The sequence below is a fragment of the Ornithodoros turicata genome, chromosome 2 (assembly GCF_037126465.1).
Source record: "Ornithodoros turicata isolate Travis chromosome 2, ASM3712646v1, whole genome shotgun sequence".
NCBI lineage: Eukaryota > Metazoa > Arthropoda > Arachnida > Ixodida > Argasidae > Ornithodoros > Ornithodoros turicata.
In genome coordinates this window covers 45,795,010-45,811,958 of record NC_088202.1, presented here as the reverse complement: position 1 = coordinate 45,811,958, position 16,949 = coordinate 45,795,010, and the positions used below count along the sequence as shown (strand labels likewise).

The following is a 16,949-nucleotide window of genomic DNA, read 5'->3' as shown; positions in this document are numbered from 1 at the left end:
CCGGTGCGCGCCGGTAGCTGTGTTTTTATTAACCAATGCCTGCGTCCTATTTAACGTTGAAGGTCACACCTTTCTTAAACTCGTCGCAAACGAATACAGAGAGCGGCGAGCGAGAGAGAGAGAGAGAGAAAGAGAGAAACTATATATCGGCCACATAGCCCGGAGCCGTCATTTAGTCCTGTGTCCTCTTTGCTTCGTTTTCCGATGTATGGCTAACAACTCGAAACCGATTCTTTTTGTGCAGCAAACAGTGGAACGCAACGGATGGCTTGCTTAACGCTCATGCTTCTGCTGCTCACACTTTAGAAGAGTGCTCCACGCGGTCGTCGCAGCGCGCATCGAGCCAGGTTCTCCAAGACCTTCTCCCCCGCAGCACGCTGCCACTCCCGGAAGGACCTCCATGGCCTCAGGACGACGTGGGCCTTCGTGACTAGTCAGTCAAACGGAATAGACTCCGTTCCGCAGCCGACAGGACGTGTACAATCATGGACACAAATGACACGTAAAGAGAAGCGGTTTCCGTCTGTGTGAGCGCCGCGCGGGTGCGTGTGGTGTTTCTGAACAGTTATCGCCATCAGTAGAAGCATTTTGCGCGCGCACGTGTATATTGGCATGAGAGATTAGCGCGAAAGAAATCATAATGAACTGCTTGGACAAGTGATACACAGACGTGTGCTGTGCATTCTTGAAGTATGTCTGCGAGGTATAAAATCCGGTCCTGTAAGAGGTCTGATATGTGGGTGAGCAGAAACCATTAAAATATAGTTCGGTCAATATTCATGAATTACGAACTCTCGTGAAGTCGGGAAACGTCGATAATGTGCTAGTGGGAAGTTAATGAACGCGAGCATCATCTGGAGGCAGTCCTTCAGTGTACTGGCACAGTCAAAGTGAAGTATGTGTTGGTGTTACAGACTTGCAACAGCGAGGTGCTGATCTTCGGATCTGAAGTGCTGGAACGGAGGTAGAAGGAAGACCTTGGAGGATATTTGAAGTATATGAACGAATGCTCAACGTACGTGGTTTATATCTATTGACGGTGAAGCGAAAGAAGAAGGAACGCAAGGAGGACATAAGAATCTTCCATAATATCTTGACTAAGCAAGGTTGTCGCTGCTGGTGGATGCTTCAAAGATGCGAATTTTCTACTGTGAGATGCAGGGTGTTTCACCGAATGTTACTTTCTTCACTCGCAAATATGCGGTTCAGCATGCCTCGTCGAATTTCTCCAGTTTGAGATGTAGAAAACCATTCCGATAGCAAAAATGTATGTTGCTATGAAAGTTATACTTTTCCCCCTCTTTAATTTTCTAATTTACTTATCAACTTGCTCTGCCTTAATGGTTTCCGAGAGCTGAATATGATTGGAGCACTTACCAGCAGTGTTGTACATAGCGGCGCTAGTATTAGCGCCGCTAGCATAGTCGCTACCCTTTTTAAATAGCGGGTATAGCGGCGGACTCCCTCTCCGCTACACCTACTTTTCATAATATAGAAGACGTGAAACATAGAGAGAAAAAGCCAGACAACGATGAAGCAGAATTTCTTCTTGTCATTCCTTTCAGTTATTTGTTAATCAGGCAGACTGGTGTGACGATCTTCCTCAATTTCACTAACTTTTATAAGCTAAGCGCAATTGAATAGTTAGGAATATAATTTGTGTTATTCTGTGCATTTTCTAACTTTTTTAGCTCATAATTGCGAAACACACACAGGTATGTATAACATACTGTACTATTGGCTACGAAGCTAGTTTCCGTCATACAGTCAGTTGCAAAACTAATGTGAGCGTGTTGATAGCAAATTTAAAACAGTGTTTTGCAGCTTTATTGCTCGGAGCACACGCACAGACACATGCATTGGATGATCATGAGGTGGGCAATGGACACTGCCCTATTGCACATTGGGAACGGATGAAGGGATGATGATGGGGGAGCACCTTCAGGGATCCGTCACAAGACCGGTGGAGCGCAGAAGATAAACAAAGCGTCGTGTCTTTTGGAACAGAAGGCGAAAATGTATCGGAAACACAATGAGATATCGCTATAGTCATTCATTGCACTCCAAACGTACTTATTGCACTTATTTGTTGTTTTTGTATCGCCGACTTTGCTTAAGGTGTTGTGCCCCATGTGAAGCATTTCTGGGGAGATAGAATTACCTAAGCTTACACAGGATGCCGAACGCAGTCTAGTTATTTTCTCATATTTCATACCTTACACTATGGGTATGTGAGCCCCACGAAATGAATAAGTAATAATATTATCCGGGCGTCAGTGTATACGCCAACATGCACACTTGCCTAGTGGCGGTAGACTGAGAGAAAAAAATTATACCTCTGGAGCTGTAAATGACCGAGTCCATAACTGAGACCTTTTTGGGTATAAATGTATACCTTCCGGAAAGACATAAATAGTTTGTACCCTAGTGGAGGTCTCGAATTCATACCTCTCGTGTACACAAACTATACCTCTAGAAAGGTATATTATAGCCCTGTTTGCAACACATTTTTAGTATACGCAATCAAAAACTCACCTCTGGAGGGCGGAAAAGCAAAAAAAGAAAAAAAAAGAAAATCAACATAAATAAAGAAAAATCTTTATGACATCTACACATACTACAAACACACGCAAATGCATATCCACAACATGGGTGTGAACTGGAGAGCAAAGCTCGTGCACATTATACTGATTATATTCCCCACGTAAAAACAAATATGAATTTAGAAAGAAAGGTTTCAAGGACCAAGACCACTCCGCGAGTTTGGCAGGGGGAGCGCGTGTATCCAACAAATACTGATATACTGCTGGTGACTTGGCAAATTGTGGAGCAGCCTTCGCCTGGCATGCGCAAGTGAAGGCACAGATATTGCGCACTCATAAAATTCTCGGTGATGGTCTAAATACTATAGTGCTGCTGTCTGAGTTTCTTAATTAAATTACTGTTTGACTTAGATTATACCGTTCCAACAAAAATATATTTGTAATCCAAGACGTTGCGGAAGTAAAGGTATAAAAAGCATAAAGGTGTATAAAAACGCAGAAATTACAAGCAGCCTCACCTATACCGTAGGATGGTGAATGGTGATGTGATAAATAAAAAAAATGAGGATGGAGATATAGCCTCGGTGATCTATACTTTGCACATGGTATACACTGGGTATAAACGCGTGGTGATATGCCACGTTAGCCCCGCCTTATACCTTTTTTATACCTTTGTGCAGGGTTGGAGGTATAAATCGGCACTTTGTACCTTTTCTATGTCCTCCAGAGGCATACATGTGAAGCAGAAGGTATAAAAGATGTATAAAAGCATAAAGGCGTATTCCATTATTATACCTTATTTATACCTTTTTTTTACAGTGATACACAGGCGATTAATCTTAAAGCAATTTATTGTTGACAGAGTTTGACATGTTCAGGGAAACGCTACATGATATTTTTCTCTTTGCAGATGTTTCGTTACTGAGGTTATCTCACACAAGTAGACCCTTACTGAGGAAATCATACTCCAGAAAAACAGTATTAAACGTAGATTTTCGTATAGTCAAACGCTTTGTAAGGGAAGCCGTCGTGTGGCTGGAAGAAGGGAAGCAGGGGGTAGGCAATAACATTAACTCCTCGTTCCTGTGAGACCTAAGCTTTGGTGCAGTACGCGAACAGCACAGCGTTGGCCCTGGCCAGAGCAAACATTATGCCATTCGTTTGATGTTTTCACCTCACGGTAGGCACTTATTGATGACTCGGTTCGATGTGTGATCGCTTATAATGTCAGTTGCGCCGCTTGATCATACTGATCAATCCGTCGACAGGAAGCAAACTGAAGAGCTTCTCCTCAGAGCCACCTCAGGTTGGGATCCGCGGATATCTCGTACAAAATGCTATCACTACAGATCTTCGACTTAGCCAAAATTATCGGGCCATTGTCGGACCACTCACATCAGATGCAGGGCCTACAAGTTGTTGCTGAGTTCCTCTCTAGCACAGGAGTAATGGGTGAACTCTAATAGGATGCCTTTCCATCATCCTCCCTTTCTCATCCCTTCCAGAAGAGGATATAGAGCATATAGAAGAGCATATAGAGAAGAGAATATATACATCACTTTATCCGAGGTGAAATCAATTGCAATTGTAGCATATGCTGAAGGGCACTCCTTAGAAGGGCATTAGCAAACTCCTAGGGCAATGCCTTAATTAACATTTTAATTATAAAAGCTACGAAGTTGTTCCAATGAGAACATCTGGTCCCTTCGGTCACCTGACACCGGATCCGTTTTCGGAACAAAAATCCGTTCGATAGATCGTCCGCAAAAAAATTCGTGAAGGAACAAAACATTTTTTAAAATTTTGTTCATTGTGCATTTCGGAGACGCGACTTTCCTTCAACCACAATGTGAGAGAGGTGAAAGAGCACACTATCACCTCTTGCGTCCTGGAAAAACGATTAAAAGAAAACAGAAAATGCAACCCAAGATAAGGGCAGTCCCGATAGAGTCACCCGATACATTTGTTTTTGTTTTGTTTCCGCAAGTTCAAGCTCATCTTCGACGCGTGAGGCGGCACTGTGCTCCTTCACCCTCTTACATTGGGGGTGAAGGAAAGACGCGTCTCCGAAGACGCGCAATGAGCAAAATAAAGAAAAAAATTGTCTTCCTTCACGATTTTTTGGCGGACGATCTATCGAACGGATTTTTGTTCTGAAAGCGGCTGAGGTATCAGGTGACCGAAGGGACCAGATGTTCTCATTGGGACAACTTTGTAGCTTTTATAATTAAAAAGTTAATTATTGAAAGTTAATGAAGACATTACCTTAGGAGCTTGGTAATGCCCTCCTAAGGAGTGGCCTTCAGCATATGCTATATTGCAATTGACTTCATCTCGCAAAAAGTGATATACAAAGAATATCTTCGCATTTAGCTAGGACGCCCTGTGTATGTGTGTGTGTGTGAAGTAAAATTGCTTCTTGTGCTTCAAACATTCTGTCGGGAAAACTATTAAATGCACACATGCGCTATGTGCATTAAAGTATGTCTTAAATGCGCACCATCTCAAGATCAAGAGCAATGTGAAATAATATAGATTGGCTGTAGGTAGTGCTATACTTTATTCTACATGTCAACTGTGTGAGGGAACTTAAATAATGTACCTTCTTTAGATACATTCAACAACGAGATGCCTACGGTAAGGCGTTGCATAGAGAAGGGTATGGTAGCGAATAAGTAGCGGCATAGTATTTACGTTAGTTTTATTTGTTATCGGTAGCGGTATCTCGTTACTTTTTCAAATTTGTAGCGACGCTAGTATTGCGTTACTTTTCTATGGAGTAGCGGTATTTAGTTACTTAGTATTGGTAGCGAGTACAACACTGCTTACCAATCAAGTGCATGTTTCTCACAAGAAGCCGGTTACGAAAATATAACTAAAAACGAAAGACGAAGACATTCTTTTCTATTGTCGGAGCTGTGAAAGGAAGTTAATATCCACTGCCCAAGACATGAGGAAAGGAGCAACGCCTATGTTTTATATATTCCTATTTCCACGGCCATTCTCAGCGCATCGCACTAGCAAGGAGGTGACCAATATTTTTCGAACCGCTTGCCACCGAAACATCGACGACGCCGAATTTATCTTGTTGTCGATAAAGCCAATGAAAGTACCTTTCGGTAGAGATGTATAGTCGGCATAGCGGACAGCCATTCGTTCCTTGCTCAAACAAAACAGCACACTTTAAGCAAATTCTGGAATGCTGCGCTAAAGGAGTGATTTGAGTTTTCATAAAAACTAAACGAAAATCGTCCTTTAAGCTGGCAAAAATATTGGTAGGAAATCATCCGGCTATCGCACGTTAATATGTGTGATCGCGAGCTTATCATGATTTGTTGACACATAAGGTGAAACGCCCTTTACATGACAGCACTATTAGCTACAGTTCAGTCGTTGTTAACGGCACCTGTGAAGAATAGCCACCTTAAGTCTTGGGAAGGAGATGAATGCAATAACAGTGCATTCACACGAGTGACGTACGTGGTCCAGTATCCTCCATGGGAAGATGAGCAAAACGTCAGAACTTTCTGCTGTCACGTGAGCGTGATCGCTCAACGTCATACGTTTTCGTTCACTGCTAATCGTGCGGAATGTCCTGCGGCTAAGCCACAAGGTATTCCGTAGCAGACGACAAGGCCCGATGGTGTCGTCTGCTACGCGCACGGTACGCCCCGAACATTCGGCGCGTCGTGCGAATGTTCAACACAAGACGACGCACAACTTCCGCCCCATTTGCATTTTTTTCGCGGATTCCTTCCGTTAGAATATTGCGCGGAGCCGTCGCCCGTGTGAACACACGGTAACCGTACTCATCAGGACACAGTCACAGCACTTGGTAATGTTGACGTCATGCGCCAATACCCCTTGGCTTTCATAAGCCTTGGCCTTGATAATTTGTGGCTCTACTGAATATGATGTGCACTATTATGGTTACCACACCCTAGATGACGTCACATTCGCATAAAGAACCCCTGAAGAACTCACGCATTAACATGACGAGCATGTGCGCTCTAATGACCTCCTTCCCATTTAGACTCAAGACTGAGTCATTAACAGTGTCTTAGGCTTTATTCCAAGTACCGTGTTACTTTTTTCTCATTGCAAGATTTTTCCATGTATCGTCTGTACATAATCTCCCCTTTCCTTTTATTTTTTTTCTTCAACCGCATAATTGCCACTCCCTTAAACAAAGCCAGCCCAAAAGCTCCTGGGGTACCAAGACTTGGGTTTATGGAAAAGGAGTGGGTATTTGGGCAAAAGGAAAAGGAATAGCATTTCTTTAGGACGGAATCTCAACGGCCGCACAGCCATCTATAGTGTATATATCGTATACTATTAAATTATATCCGTAATCAATGCCAGAACTTCCTCCGACAGGGTGAATATATCGGTTTTATTTGTTTTACCTCGAAGTATGTGTAATCTGCTGTTTCTTATCCGTGCTATAGCGCATGCCTTCATTGTAGTACTGATGTCAACTATCAGGACACAACCCTGTAACATGCACAATGTCTGCGGAAGAAATGTTCAGCAGAATCTCATGTACCATTTAATATGCTCAAGTGCATAAAATTGCTTTCGCTTCGTTCTGGACGGTGTACAGGGCGGTTTCTCAGTTACAGACGAGCTAAAACTTGTCGCACTGTTGGGCTTGGTTGAGTTCTTACCCGAATGACCCACATTCCTGACATGTATCTATTTATATCCCTCTTTATAAATTGTCCTCATGCTTCCTCTTCTGTGCTTCGGTAAGTGCCGCACCCGTGGACAAATTAGCAAGGCTGAAGCTACTCCCCCTTGCTCGTCCGTGTCGAAAGTAGGCCTGAGTATATGATGCTGAGACCTATGAATGCCTCTGTCTGCGAAGTTGCGCGTTTCATGAACATAACTACCTCCATGTCGACGTTTAAAGAAGTGGAGTGTCTACCGGTGAGCAGCTGTTGGCTTTACACGCGTGTGACATGCAGGTCAGACTTCTGTGTGGACATACGATGTACATAGGTACAAGATAGCTAACATTACAAAAACTTTCCCCCCTTTTATAGCACTGTTACCAATTCGCAAGTGAGGTGTTATTCATCAAATGCGATACGGCATACGTATCGTATGTCAGGTGAACGCACAGTACAGGCAAGCTCTTGAAAGGTCACGCTGCAAATAACTCTGGTCCTTCGCAATTTTTCATGTCTAATCGTAAGAACTCCAACTTGCATTCTATACACTGCTGGAACAGAAATTCACCACACAGCAGCTCTTAGCTAACCACCCATCCGCATGATGTCGCCCCGTCTGCTGATGCTGTGAAGACAGGAGGAGGCGCCTATCTTGGACATGCATAATGTGTCCAAGTAGACGCCAACCTCCCATTTTCAACAAACCAGGAGATAGGACGATATCATTCGGAAGGATGGTCGGGTGGGAGCGTGCCATGTGGCGAAGTTGTGTTTTAACAGTCTATGATATTACTGGAATTAAAGTTATGATTCGCGATCTAGCCAATAATGGAAGGTCGCCAGTTTTCATCCAGTCTTTCACTGAAGCCTTTCGAACAAAATACGTCATTGTATTCGAGATATCTGAGGGGACTGGTAACGTCTTTGAGAGGATGGAAGCATCTGCCGAGGTTTCGTCGCGGCTGACGTGTATTTATCTGTACATTATAAATGTAGGTAATAGCCAGTAAGACGCTCCTTGTAACGCTCTCGTTTACAGTGTGTACGATATTTTCTCGTCATTCTTATGTGCTCACATGGTATGAATAAACTTTATGAACAGTGGCGAGGTGAACTCAGTTCACAGTCATGTGTCTGGAACCATTCGGTGGCACTGTGGAAACGATCTAGGCTTGCATGTTACTTTGCGAGATTTTTGCCTTCTTCACAAACGGCGACGTTTGTACCAATTTCTTTATGTGGGTCATGATAATATATATAAGGGAGTAACAACGGCGAAAATAAATGACCCCACTTCAAAGAGGTTAATGTGAGAGGGTGACTTAAAGGGGAGCACGAACAGAGGACAGGTGTGAGGTTTAGAGATCTTGAAGGAAGACAAAAAGGCCGGCACTGACGCCGAGGAGTGCATGCCGAAGGCTTTGGGCAAGCTGAATAGTCTGTGGTCCAGAGGCTCACGCTGACATCTAAGCACCCGCCGTTCGCATGTGCGCCGGCCGCTGACCTCGATTACGTGCGAATCGTAGCTGGGGTATGGCAAGACGAACACGGCATTGACTGTGACCCATCCTATACCGGAACACAGGGGTGAAGACGACGTTGAGTCGTAGGGCTTGTAGGCCACGCACAAATGACTGTGAGGGAAGTCACCTGGCGTCCCGAATTATATTGTCGGGCCCATTGCATAAAGGTGTGACCACTGAGTGATGTCGTGACAGGCGGGCCAAGGGCGACACCAACGCAGACAAATGGGAGCGCATATCCCCGGTGTAGAGTATGATGGGCAGGATTCTGCGGTTACGGGGCGATGCATCAGCCGTCAAACAACCGCCTCGTTGCCTTGAATTCCAATGTGGCCCGGGACCCGCTGTAGTGTCAACCGGTATTCCTTTTCCCCCAGGGTCAGGAGCACCACGAGAATACCCACTACCACCACCACCTAAGCCAAAGAGTCGCGGATGCCCACGTACCCTATGCACTGCAGGGCTGATTTTCAGACAGTGTACAACACCCAGGATCGAGGACGGTAGTCCAAAACAGAGAAAGCAGACTTGAGGAACATCAGGATGGCGTACTCTGCGAAGGTCGATAACGTACGGTGCGATAGGCGAAACCCACATGATATGCACCCATCTGGTACGTCTGGTACGCCAAAGCCATCAGATGAGCCATTCGTCGGGTGGAAGGTGTGAACAAAGTATGCGCATTATGTACATCTCTACACTCTAAAAACAGAACAGAACCGTGCCCCACTTGTTGCAGTATCCTGCCGGAGAAACAGCTAAGCGCGGTCAAGTAATTGCACGTCTTCGAGAAACTTTTGTGGCACTCTTTCGTTGCGCTTTCTACTAGTACACAAAAGATCTCATGTTGTTGTAAATCCGCAACGCACTTCTTGATTCTGGAAGAAACGTCCTCTTGAGTAGAATTTGATACGGTTACTTGCGGCAGACGACAGATGTTCTCTACGCATAAATACCGTGACTCCTTTTTTGGCTGGACTTTTTTGTTTGTTTGTTTGTTGTTGTCATGTTTGGTTAAACAGACTTGGGCCTGGTACAACAGTCAATTCATTACGGTCTTCGCAGCCGCAGCCGGGCAAGTGAGTAGCTGCTGCTATCTGTACACCCTGCATGCTGAGCTGACAAATATCTGCGCGTGAGCAAGAAGGACTCGATGCAACGCTGTAGTTGATGAGGCAATTAAACATAGAAGGACAAAGATAACGCAACCCTCACAACGTCTAGTTGCATACCGTTCAATTGAATATTGGCAGTAGGGCAGTTGACCCCACTGCTGATGTCTTTTCCTCAACTGCCATCATTCAAGTGGACTCGGTCCACCGCACAAATAACGCAAGGTCCCACTTGAAGCAGCATGGAGGTTAGAACCAGGTACTACACCAATGTCTCAGTCAGCGCGTTTCCAGCACATCTGAAGAGGTGACTCTTGTCTTGGTCTTGTCTTGTCTGGTCTTGGTTGTCGTGATTGATTCATTGATCGATCGAAAAACAAAAATGTGGAGATGTCAGCCCCAACAAATTTGGGACAGGACTATATAGGAAACGTAAGTAGAAGAGAAAGATGAAGAACAACGGCATAAACCCAACGAAAAGGACGAAACAAGTTCAACTCAAAATGTGCCAAATGCATAACAAAAACAAATAAATGAATGAATAATAACTAACAGAGGCCAACTAATGACGTCATAGTTTAAAAGTTCGTAGACCAAACAGAGCAACGGCCTTCAATGCACTGTGCACAACCCTGCCCTAAGGACAGAAGCAAACAGAGACTACAGAAGACATCGAATAAGGTCACATGATTTGCAAAATTGCATAGCAGCGTGCACGACCGGAAGCACATGCAGGTGCCTCCATATTGATAACCCGCAGGCCAGCATTCAAGAACTTTTCCGGTGCTGATAATGCGGTTATACAGCTGGGCCAGTGACGATTCGAAAATACAGCGATGGTCACTGTAGTGTATTGAGAAGCCGGGTCGTATGCTAAGCTTGGATATGGTCGCAAGCCTGGGCTCCGGCACGGGTTAGATTATACATAGTTCTCGCCATTCATTCGATACATCCAATACATATGAAGGCAGCATGTCGGAAGTAACTCGCCGCGCATCTGTCGCAGCTGCCTAGTTGTACGTGGTGGTGGTGGTGGTGGTGAAGATGAAAACTGCTCGCAGTGGTTGGCCACGCTGGAAGCGGGCAGCGTCATGACTAAGACGCAGAAAAAAAAAACCTACACTACACTATAAGCGCGATATAAGCCGCGTTTCTTTTAGGAAGGCGACCAGAGCAGCAGTCCGGCGTCGTCGCTCGCCAGGCGAGTTGCCACTTGCGGTCCACAGGTGTCAACGTAAGTACTGGGGTATCGATCCCAAAAGCAAATCCGGAAGATGATGTGCAGGCACTTGTGGCAAAATTGCAGGCACTTGTTGGTATATTTGCATGCTACTGGAAAGTGTGCGATTATGGACACGATATCCAGCTTCCAGCAGAGCCTGACATATAATGCACCTCTTGCCAGAGCCGTGTATTAAAAGGGAGTCTGGCCATTGGGTGGAGCCCCCAAAAGAGGCTCGACCTGTCAATCACAGTTGCACAGTTATTGGTTTGCTCTTTACCACGGGGGCCACCATGACACCCGACTGCCACCGAAATGGGGACGAAAACAAACATGGTGAAGCGAGAATCTGGTGACAAAAGCTTGTCACAGGCTACTCTGATTTTACGTTGCAGACGTACGTCCTCTAATAAGATTCTTGAAAATCAGTTTCAACTGATGCTTCGCTATCGATATGTAACGCTTTGTCGTCGGATCCAGGCCTAGTGAACACGGCACGGCGATCACAACGAAATTGTAAGAAAAACGGCAATGTGTTGTATAATTTTCAATGTAATTACTGGATTTTATGAAGATTATTGCCTTTTTATTTCAACTGGTCATGTTGTTTAATTTAAAAATCGTACCGCCGACACGATATGTGTACGCGTAGGTGTTTCTGTCGGCAGTGGAACGACGACGGCTGGCAGACCATTCCCGACGTGCCTTGTCTCGTCTAGGTGACATTCATCAAACTGGCACGAAAATTCGCTAGTTTTGCAGATTGCACGAAGTATCCACTTCAGTCCTGTCCAATCCACTTCCCACCCAAAATAGCGCCGCCCATATAGGATGGGGACAGTTTGCAAAGATACGATTATCGATAGCGCCGCGTATTTCAATATATTGTCGGTCAGACAGCTCAAAAAGTGGGTGGAGCTTGAGGTACCAGCTATTCGGACCATTAATGGCCATGCTCCCTTTTAATATACGGTTCTACCTCTTTCCTAATCATGTCACAGTCTAGCGACTCCTTGGCAAACCACTCTTGCAGCGCGCCAGACCCTTCTGTATAGCACCAATGACAACATCAGTCTTGCAGAGTCAGTCGGGATGTCGAAGTGTCGTGTTTCTTGAGCATGCGCCGTATTCGGAAAAAGGCGTGTAATCCTAAATCGAGTGCGTAAAACGCCATCTGTCGAGTGCAGAGAGAATGTTCTGTGGCGCCTGCAATGTCACAGGCATCATGCACATGCGCATAGGCAATTACGAAACAGGCTCATGAGGTATCGGAATGACTATGTACAGCGTTCATGCGGCTCTTTACGGCGTTGAGAGAGACGCTTGAATGCATCCCGTGGTGGAATGATTCCGCAGTCCATGCTCCAACATGATAGTAATACAGTACGCTGTGTTACGATAGTGTTACAGTACGCTGACGACATCAAAACAATGCGAACTATGTGAGCACCTAGTTGGTGCACTAAGAACCGCCTGAAGGTGAACGCTGCAAGAAAAAAAGAAAAAAGTATATTGCCTAATTTACCCGTCAAACAGATGATACTACCTCTCGCTACATGTCTAGCTTAACCAGCTCACTCTGGAACATATCACAAGGCATGCAGAAAGGACGATGATTTTCGCGGATGCATCCACCAATACCACATTATCTTCTTGTGCGTCCGTCATCCTGGGCTCCAGCGTCCGTCATGCTGTGCACTTATCGCACCAGACGTCTTCTACGGCCGCAGAGCTGTACGCTGTTCTCAGTGCCGTCCATTACATTCCCAACCAAGCAACACCTGGTAACTGGTCAATCCTTTCTGATCCCAAAAGCGACTTTTAAGCACTCCGCGCGCCTGTGGCCTTCAGTGGCCTTGTGGTCCGAGTGTACGACATCATTTTATCGTACAATGCCGCTGTCGTAAAAGGGCGCAAAATCCAGCTCCAGTGGATCCCCGGTCACATCGGCATTGCTGGGAATGATGCTGCTAACAGAGAAGCACGTGATGCTCACCAACGAGGTCCCACGCAAAAGATACGAGGGGTGTTCAAGTCAAACCGGGACTTTCTGTCTCCTGGGTGTACAAATGGCTCGCGCTACTTCTTTTTCGTCATTTTCACACGCGACAGGCCTCCGCGTTCACCACGTGGTGGTCCAAAGTTTGTGCAAAACAGAAGACACGTGCTGGACAAGATGGCCGACAACGAGGTGAGCGCGCACATCGAACAGCAATAGTCATGAAGGCGTAAAGTCATCTGAAATTCACAGAAGACTTCATGCTCAGTATGGCCACGATACACTTAGCCGCAGCAAAGCGTTTGAGGGGTGCAAACGGTTCCGAGACGGCCGTACATCAGTGCAGGACGATCCCGGCCGGGGCGGCTCAGAGCCCAGTGTCAGAGTTCCTAAGAACATCCAACGTTTTTCCACGGTTTTCTGGGACAAGGCTGGCGTTGTTCATGTTGATTTTATGCCCAGTGGTACCACCATCAATAGTGCATATTACTGCAAGGTTCTCAGGGATGTGCATAAGGCGCTGAAGCAGAAGCGGCCGGGCCTCATCACCAAAGCAGTCCTCCTCCTACAGGACAATGCACGCCCTCATACAGCGCATATCACGACACGCACCTTACAGTTGGAACTCGGCTGGGAGTTGCTGCCAAATCCCCCTTACAGTCCAGACTTCGCCTCCAGCGATTTCCATCTCTTCGGGCCACTGAAGGCGTTCTTAGGGGGCCGCCACTTCAGCTGCGACGACGAGGTCAAGAATGCGGTCCGATCATGGCTGCTACGCACCGGTATGGATTTCTACACTGCTGGCATCCAAGCGCTCGTGAAACGCTGGGACAAGTGCATTAGTGCAGCTGGAGATTGCGTTAAAAAATAAAAATAATTTCTCGCCTGAAAGTTCATTTTACTTTTGCGAAAAATAAAAAGTCCCGGTTTGACTTGAACGCCCCTCGTATATTTCACCTCTGAGGATGCGAAACGTATGTTGTGCGTCATCCAGCGTGGCTCAGATCGGAGTCAGTGGTCCAATTCCGCGGAGCCGACGTCGCTGCTGCGCAGAGTTGACCCGAACGTGTCTTACCCAGTCCCTCCGCGGATGTCCCGTCTGCTCGAAGCTTTGTTTCACAGACTCCGACTCAGTGTCCCATTGGCCATTTCTGTTCAAGATACGCGCTCATCCTTCGTCGTTGTATTCAACGTGTGGTGTGCGTGAAGATTCGGAACATATTCTTCTCGAATGTGCGCGGTTTCGCACTGCACGTTTGCAACTTCAGAGATCCCTGTACCGTCTTGATAGCCGACCCTTTGACGTCGTGAAAGTGCTGGGCGAATGGCCTGCGATTCATCGTCAGGGTGCACAGCACTCACTCATCACCTTCGTTAAGAGCATAGCAGAGCTCTCGTCCTGTTGGACGTTTTTTTTTCCCTTTTTTTTCCTGTGTTTCATTTTTTCTCTACTAGACCTGGAGTAGCTTGTCCCGCGGTGAGCAGGCTCACATCTCCATTTTTTTTCTCTGCTATCATCATCATCACATGTCTAGCAGTGAAATTTCTCTTGTCAGCACTGTCCGTGATCTTGGAGTTACTTTTGATGCAAAACTGACGTTCCATGATCATGTTGCTGCAGTTCGTTCTTCTACTCTTCGGGCACTGGGTTATTTAACCTATACGTACAAAGTTTTTGACATTCCCTTTGTTTTTAATAAACTCTACAAAACATTCGTTTAACCACAGCTAGAATACGTATCCGTCGTATGAGACGCACTGTGCGTTATATGTACGTAAAACATGCCCTTATGACCCACTCGCGCGTTGTCAAATTTTGGTGAACTCTTCGTCCTCATGTGATATTCTTTCCTCATATACTGCCTTTAAACGCAGCATTACATCTTGCTTGTCTTAAATTCAGTCGTCATCATCGAGTTATTTGTTCCTGTTGTCTTCATTTGTGTTATCTAGTTACCTTGTTTTCTCTTCTTGTATTCCTTGAAATATTGCCTGAAATATTGCACTTTTTGAGCATCTTGCGTATTTTCATTTTGTTATATTATGTCCCCCATATGTTTATCATCCGTATGTATGTTCTTTTAACCGCCCAGTACCTTGGATTATTGCTATCCTGCCATCTCCTTTATATCATTAACGTGTGCTTCTTACAGGGTGTCTCAGTTAAATCCCCGAGCTAAATAATTCGAGAACCGGTGCACCAATCGATGTACTTTTTTTACAAGTATTCATCCGATACCGCCTACAACCTGCGCAGCGTGTGAAGTGGGAGGCCCTCATTATTTAAATAAAAATTCAAATGAGTTTTGTGAAAAAAACATAACCTCTAAAGCAGGGTGCCGTCGGCATTAAAATGGGTACTACCCCTTTTGGGACCTTCAGGGGACACATTTTAGAGAAACATCTGCCAACAAAGAGGGTCATTTGTTGCAATATTTTTGTCGTGGCTGGTCGCGGCGAAGTGCAAAAGCACGTAATTCATTGGTGTAAGGACGTAATTCATTGGTAGACATGGGAGCGGCCAGCCACGCAAAAAATACGTAAACCGAAACCAATTAATTACTCCAACAAATGCCCCGAAGGGGTCATTTGTGGGTCAGGGTGGCAGATTTTTCTCTAAAAGGTGTCCACTGAAGGACCCAAAAGGGGTAGTACCTAATTTTAACGCCGACGGCGCCCTGCTTTAGAAGTTATATGTTTTCACGAAACTCATTTGAAGTTTTATTTAAATAATGAGCGTCTCCCACTTATTCACATGGTGCGCAGGTTGTAGGCGGGTTGTAGCCAGCCTCACCCACAAATGACTCGCTTCCGGTCATTTGTTGCAGTAATTAATTGGTTTCGGTTTACATATTTTTGTCGCCGCTGGTTGCGGCGAAGTGCAAAAGGACGGAATTCATTGGTGTAAGGAAGTAATTCATTGGTGAACATAGGAGTGGAAGAGTGTTCTTGTGCGCTTCACTGCGCCCAGCCGCGTCAAAAATATGTAAACCGAAACCAATTAAATATTGCAACAAATGACCCGATTTGTTGGCAGATGTTTCTCTGAAAGGTGCTCACTGAAGGTCCCAAAAGGGGTAGTACCCATTTTAATGCCGACGGCACCCTGCTTTCGAAGTTATGTTTTTTCAGGAAACTCATTTGAATTTTTATTTAAATAATGAGCGCCTCCCACTTATTCACACGGTGCGCAGGTTGTAGACGGTATCGGACAGATACTTGTAAAAAAAGAAAGTTCTTCGATTGGTGCACCGGTTTGCCAATTATTCAGCCCGGAGATTTAACTGAGACACCCGGTATATGTACATTACTGTAATTTGATAGTGCGCCAACACCAAGGCTCTTGCGGTCGTTCCTGGGCACAATAAACTCATTCATTCATTCATTACTTCTCCCTAATCATGTCTGGCAGGCGGAAGTTGGCTGCTGATGTATACCTACACCATAGGTGTTGATCCACTCAGAAGAACAATCGTCACCGGTGAAGTAATCAAGATTGAGCTGTTGCTGCGTAGAACAGTAGAACATATAGACAGAAGCTGTGCCATAGACCGTCAGTGTAAGAGCCTTGTAGCCAAGTGTCGAGGGGTATTAAACAAGAACATATACCAGTAAGCCCACCACTAAGAACCTTTCTTCCCGGCATATCAAAGCACATCCTCTGTCAATTCGTTCAGCCACCGTCTCTTTTCATTTGCACAGTGCTACGGGCTACAGAATTACGAAACTTAGGTACAAATGCGCCTCCTTATATGGGTTCTTCGATGGCATTTTCTTGTTCCACTTCGATAAACTGATTAGGGACGGGGAAGGAAGATGGACGTCAGCTACGTCGGGTCGGAGTACCTGAGAGTAATACGAGCGAATCAAGAGCCTC

General features: G+C 45.5%; 1 protein-coding gene across 1 annotated transcript in view; it reads left to right on the top strand.

The window, feature by feature from the left end:
• Positions 1–776, top strand: part of LOC135385350 (uncharacterized) — a 356,604-nt gene extending 355,828 nt beyond the window's left edge. Inside the window, exon 8 of the mRNA XM_064614627.1 lies at positions 245–776. Coding sequence (XP_064470697.1) covers positions 245–306 — 62 coding nt within the window. The 3' untranslated portion in view covers positions 307–776. The remainder of the gene's footprint in view (positions 1–244) is intronic.
• Positions 777–16,949: the final 16,173 nt, after the last annotated feature.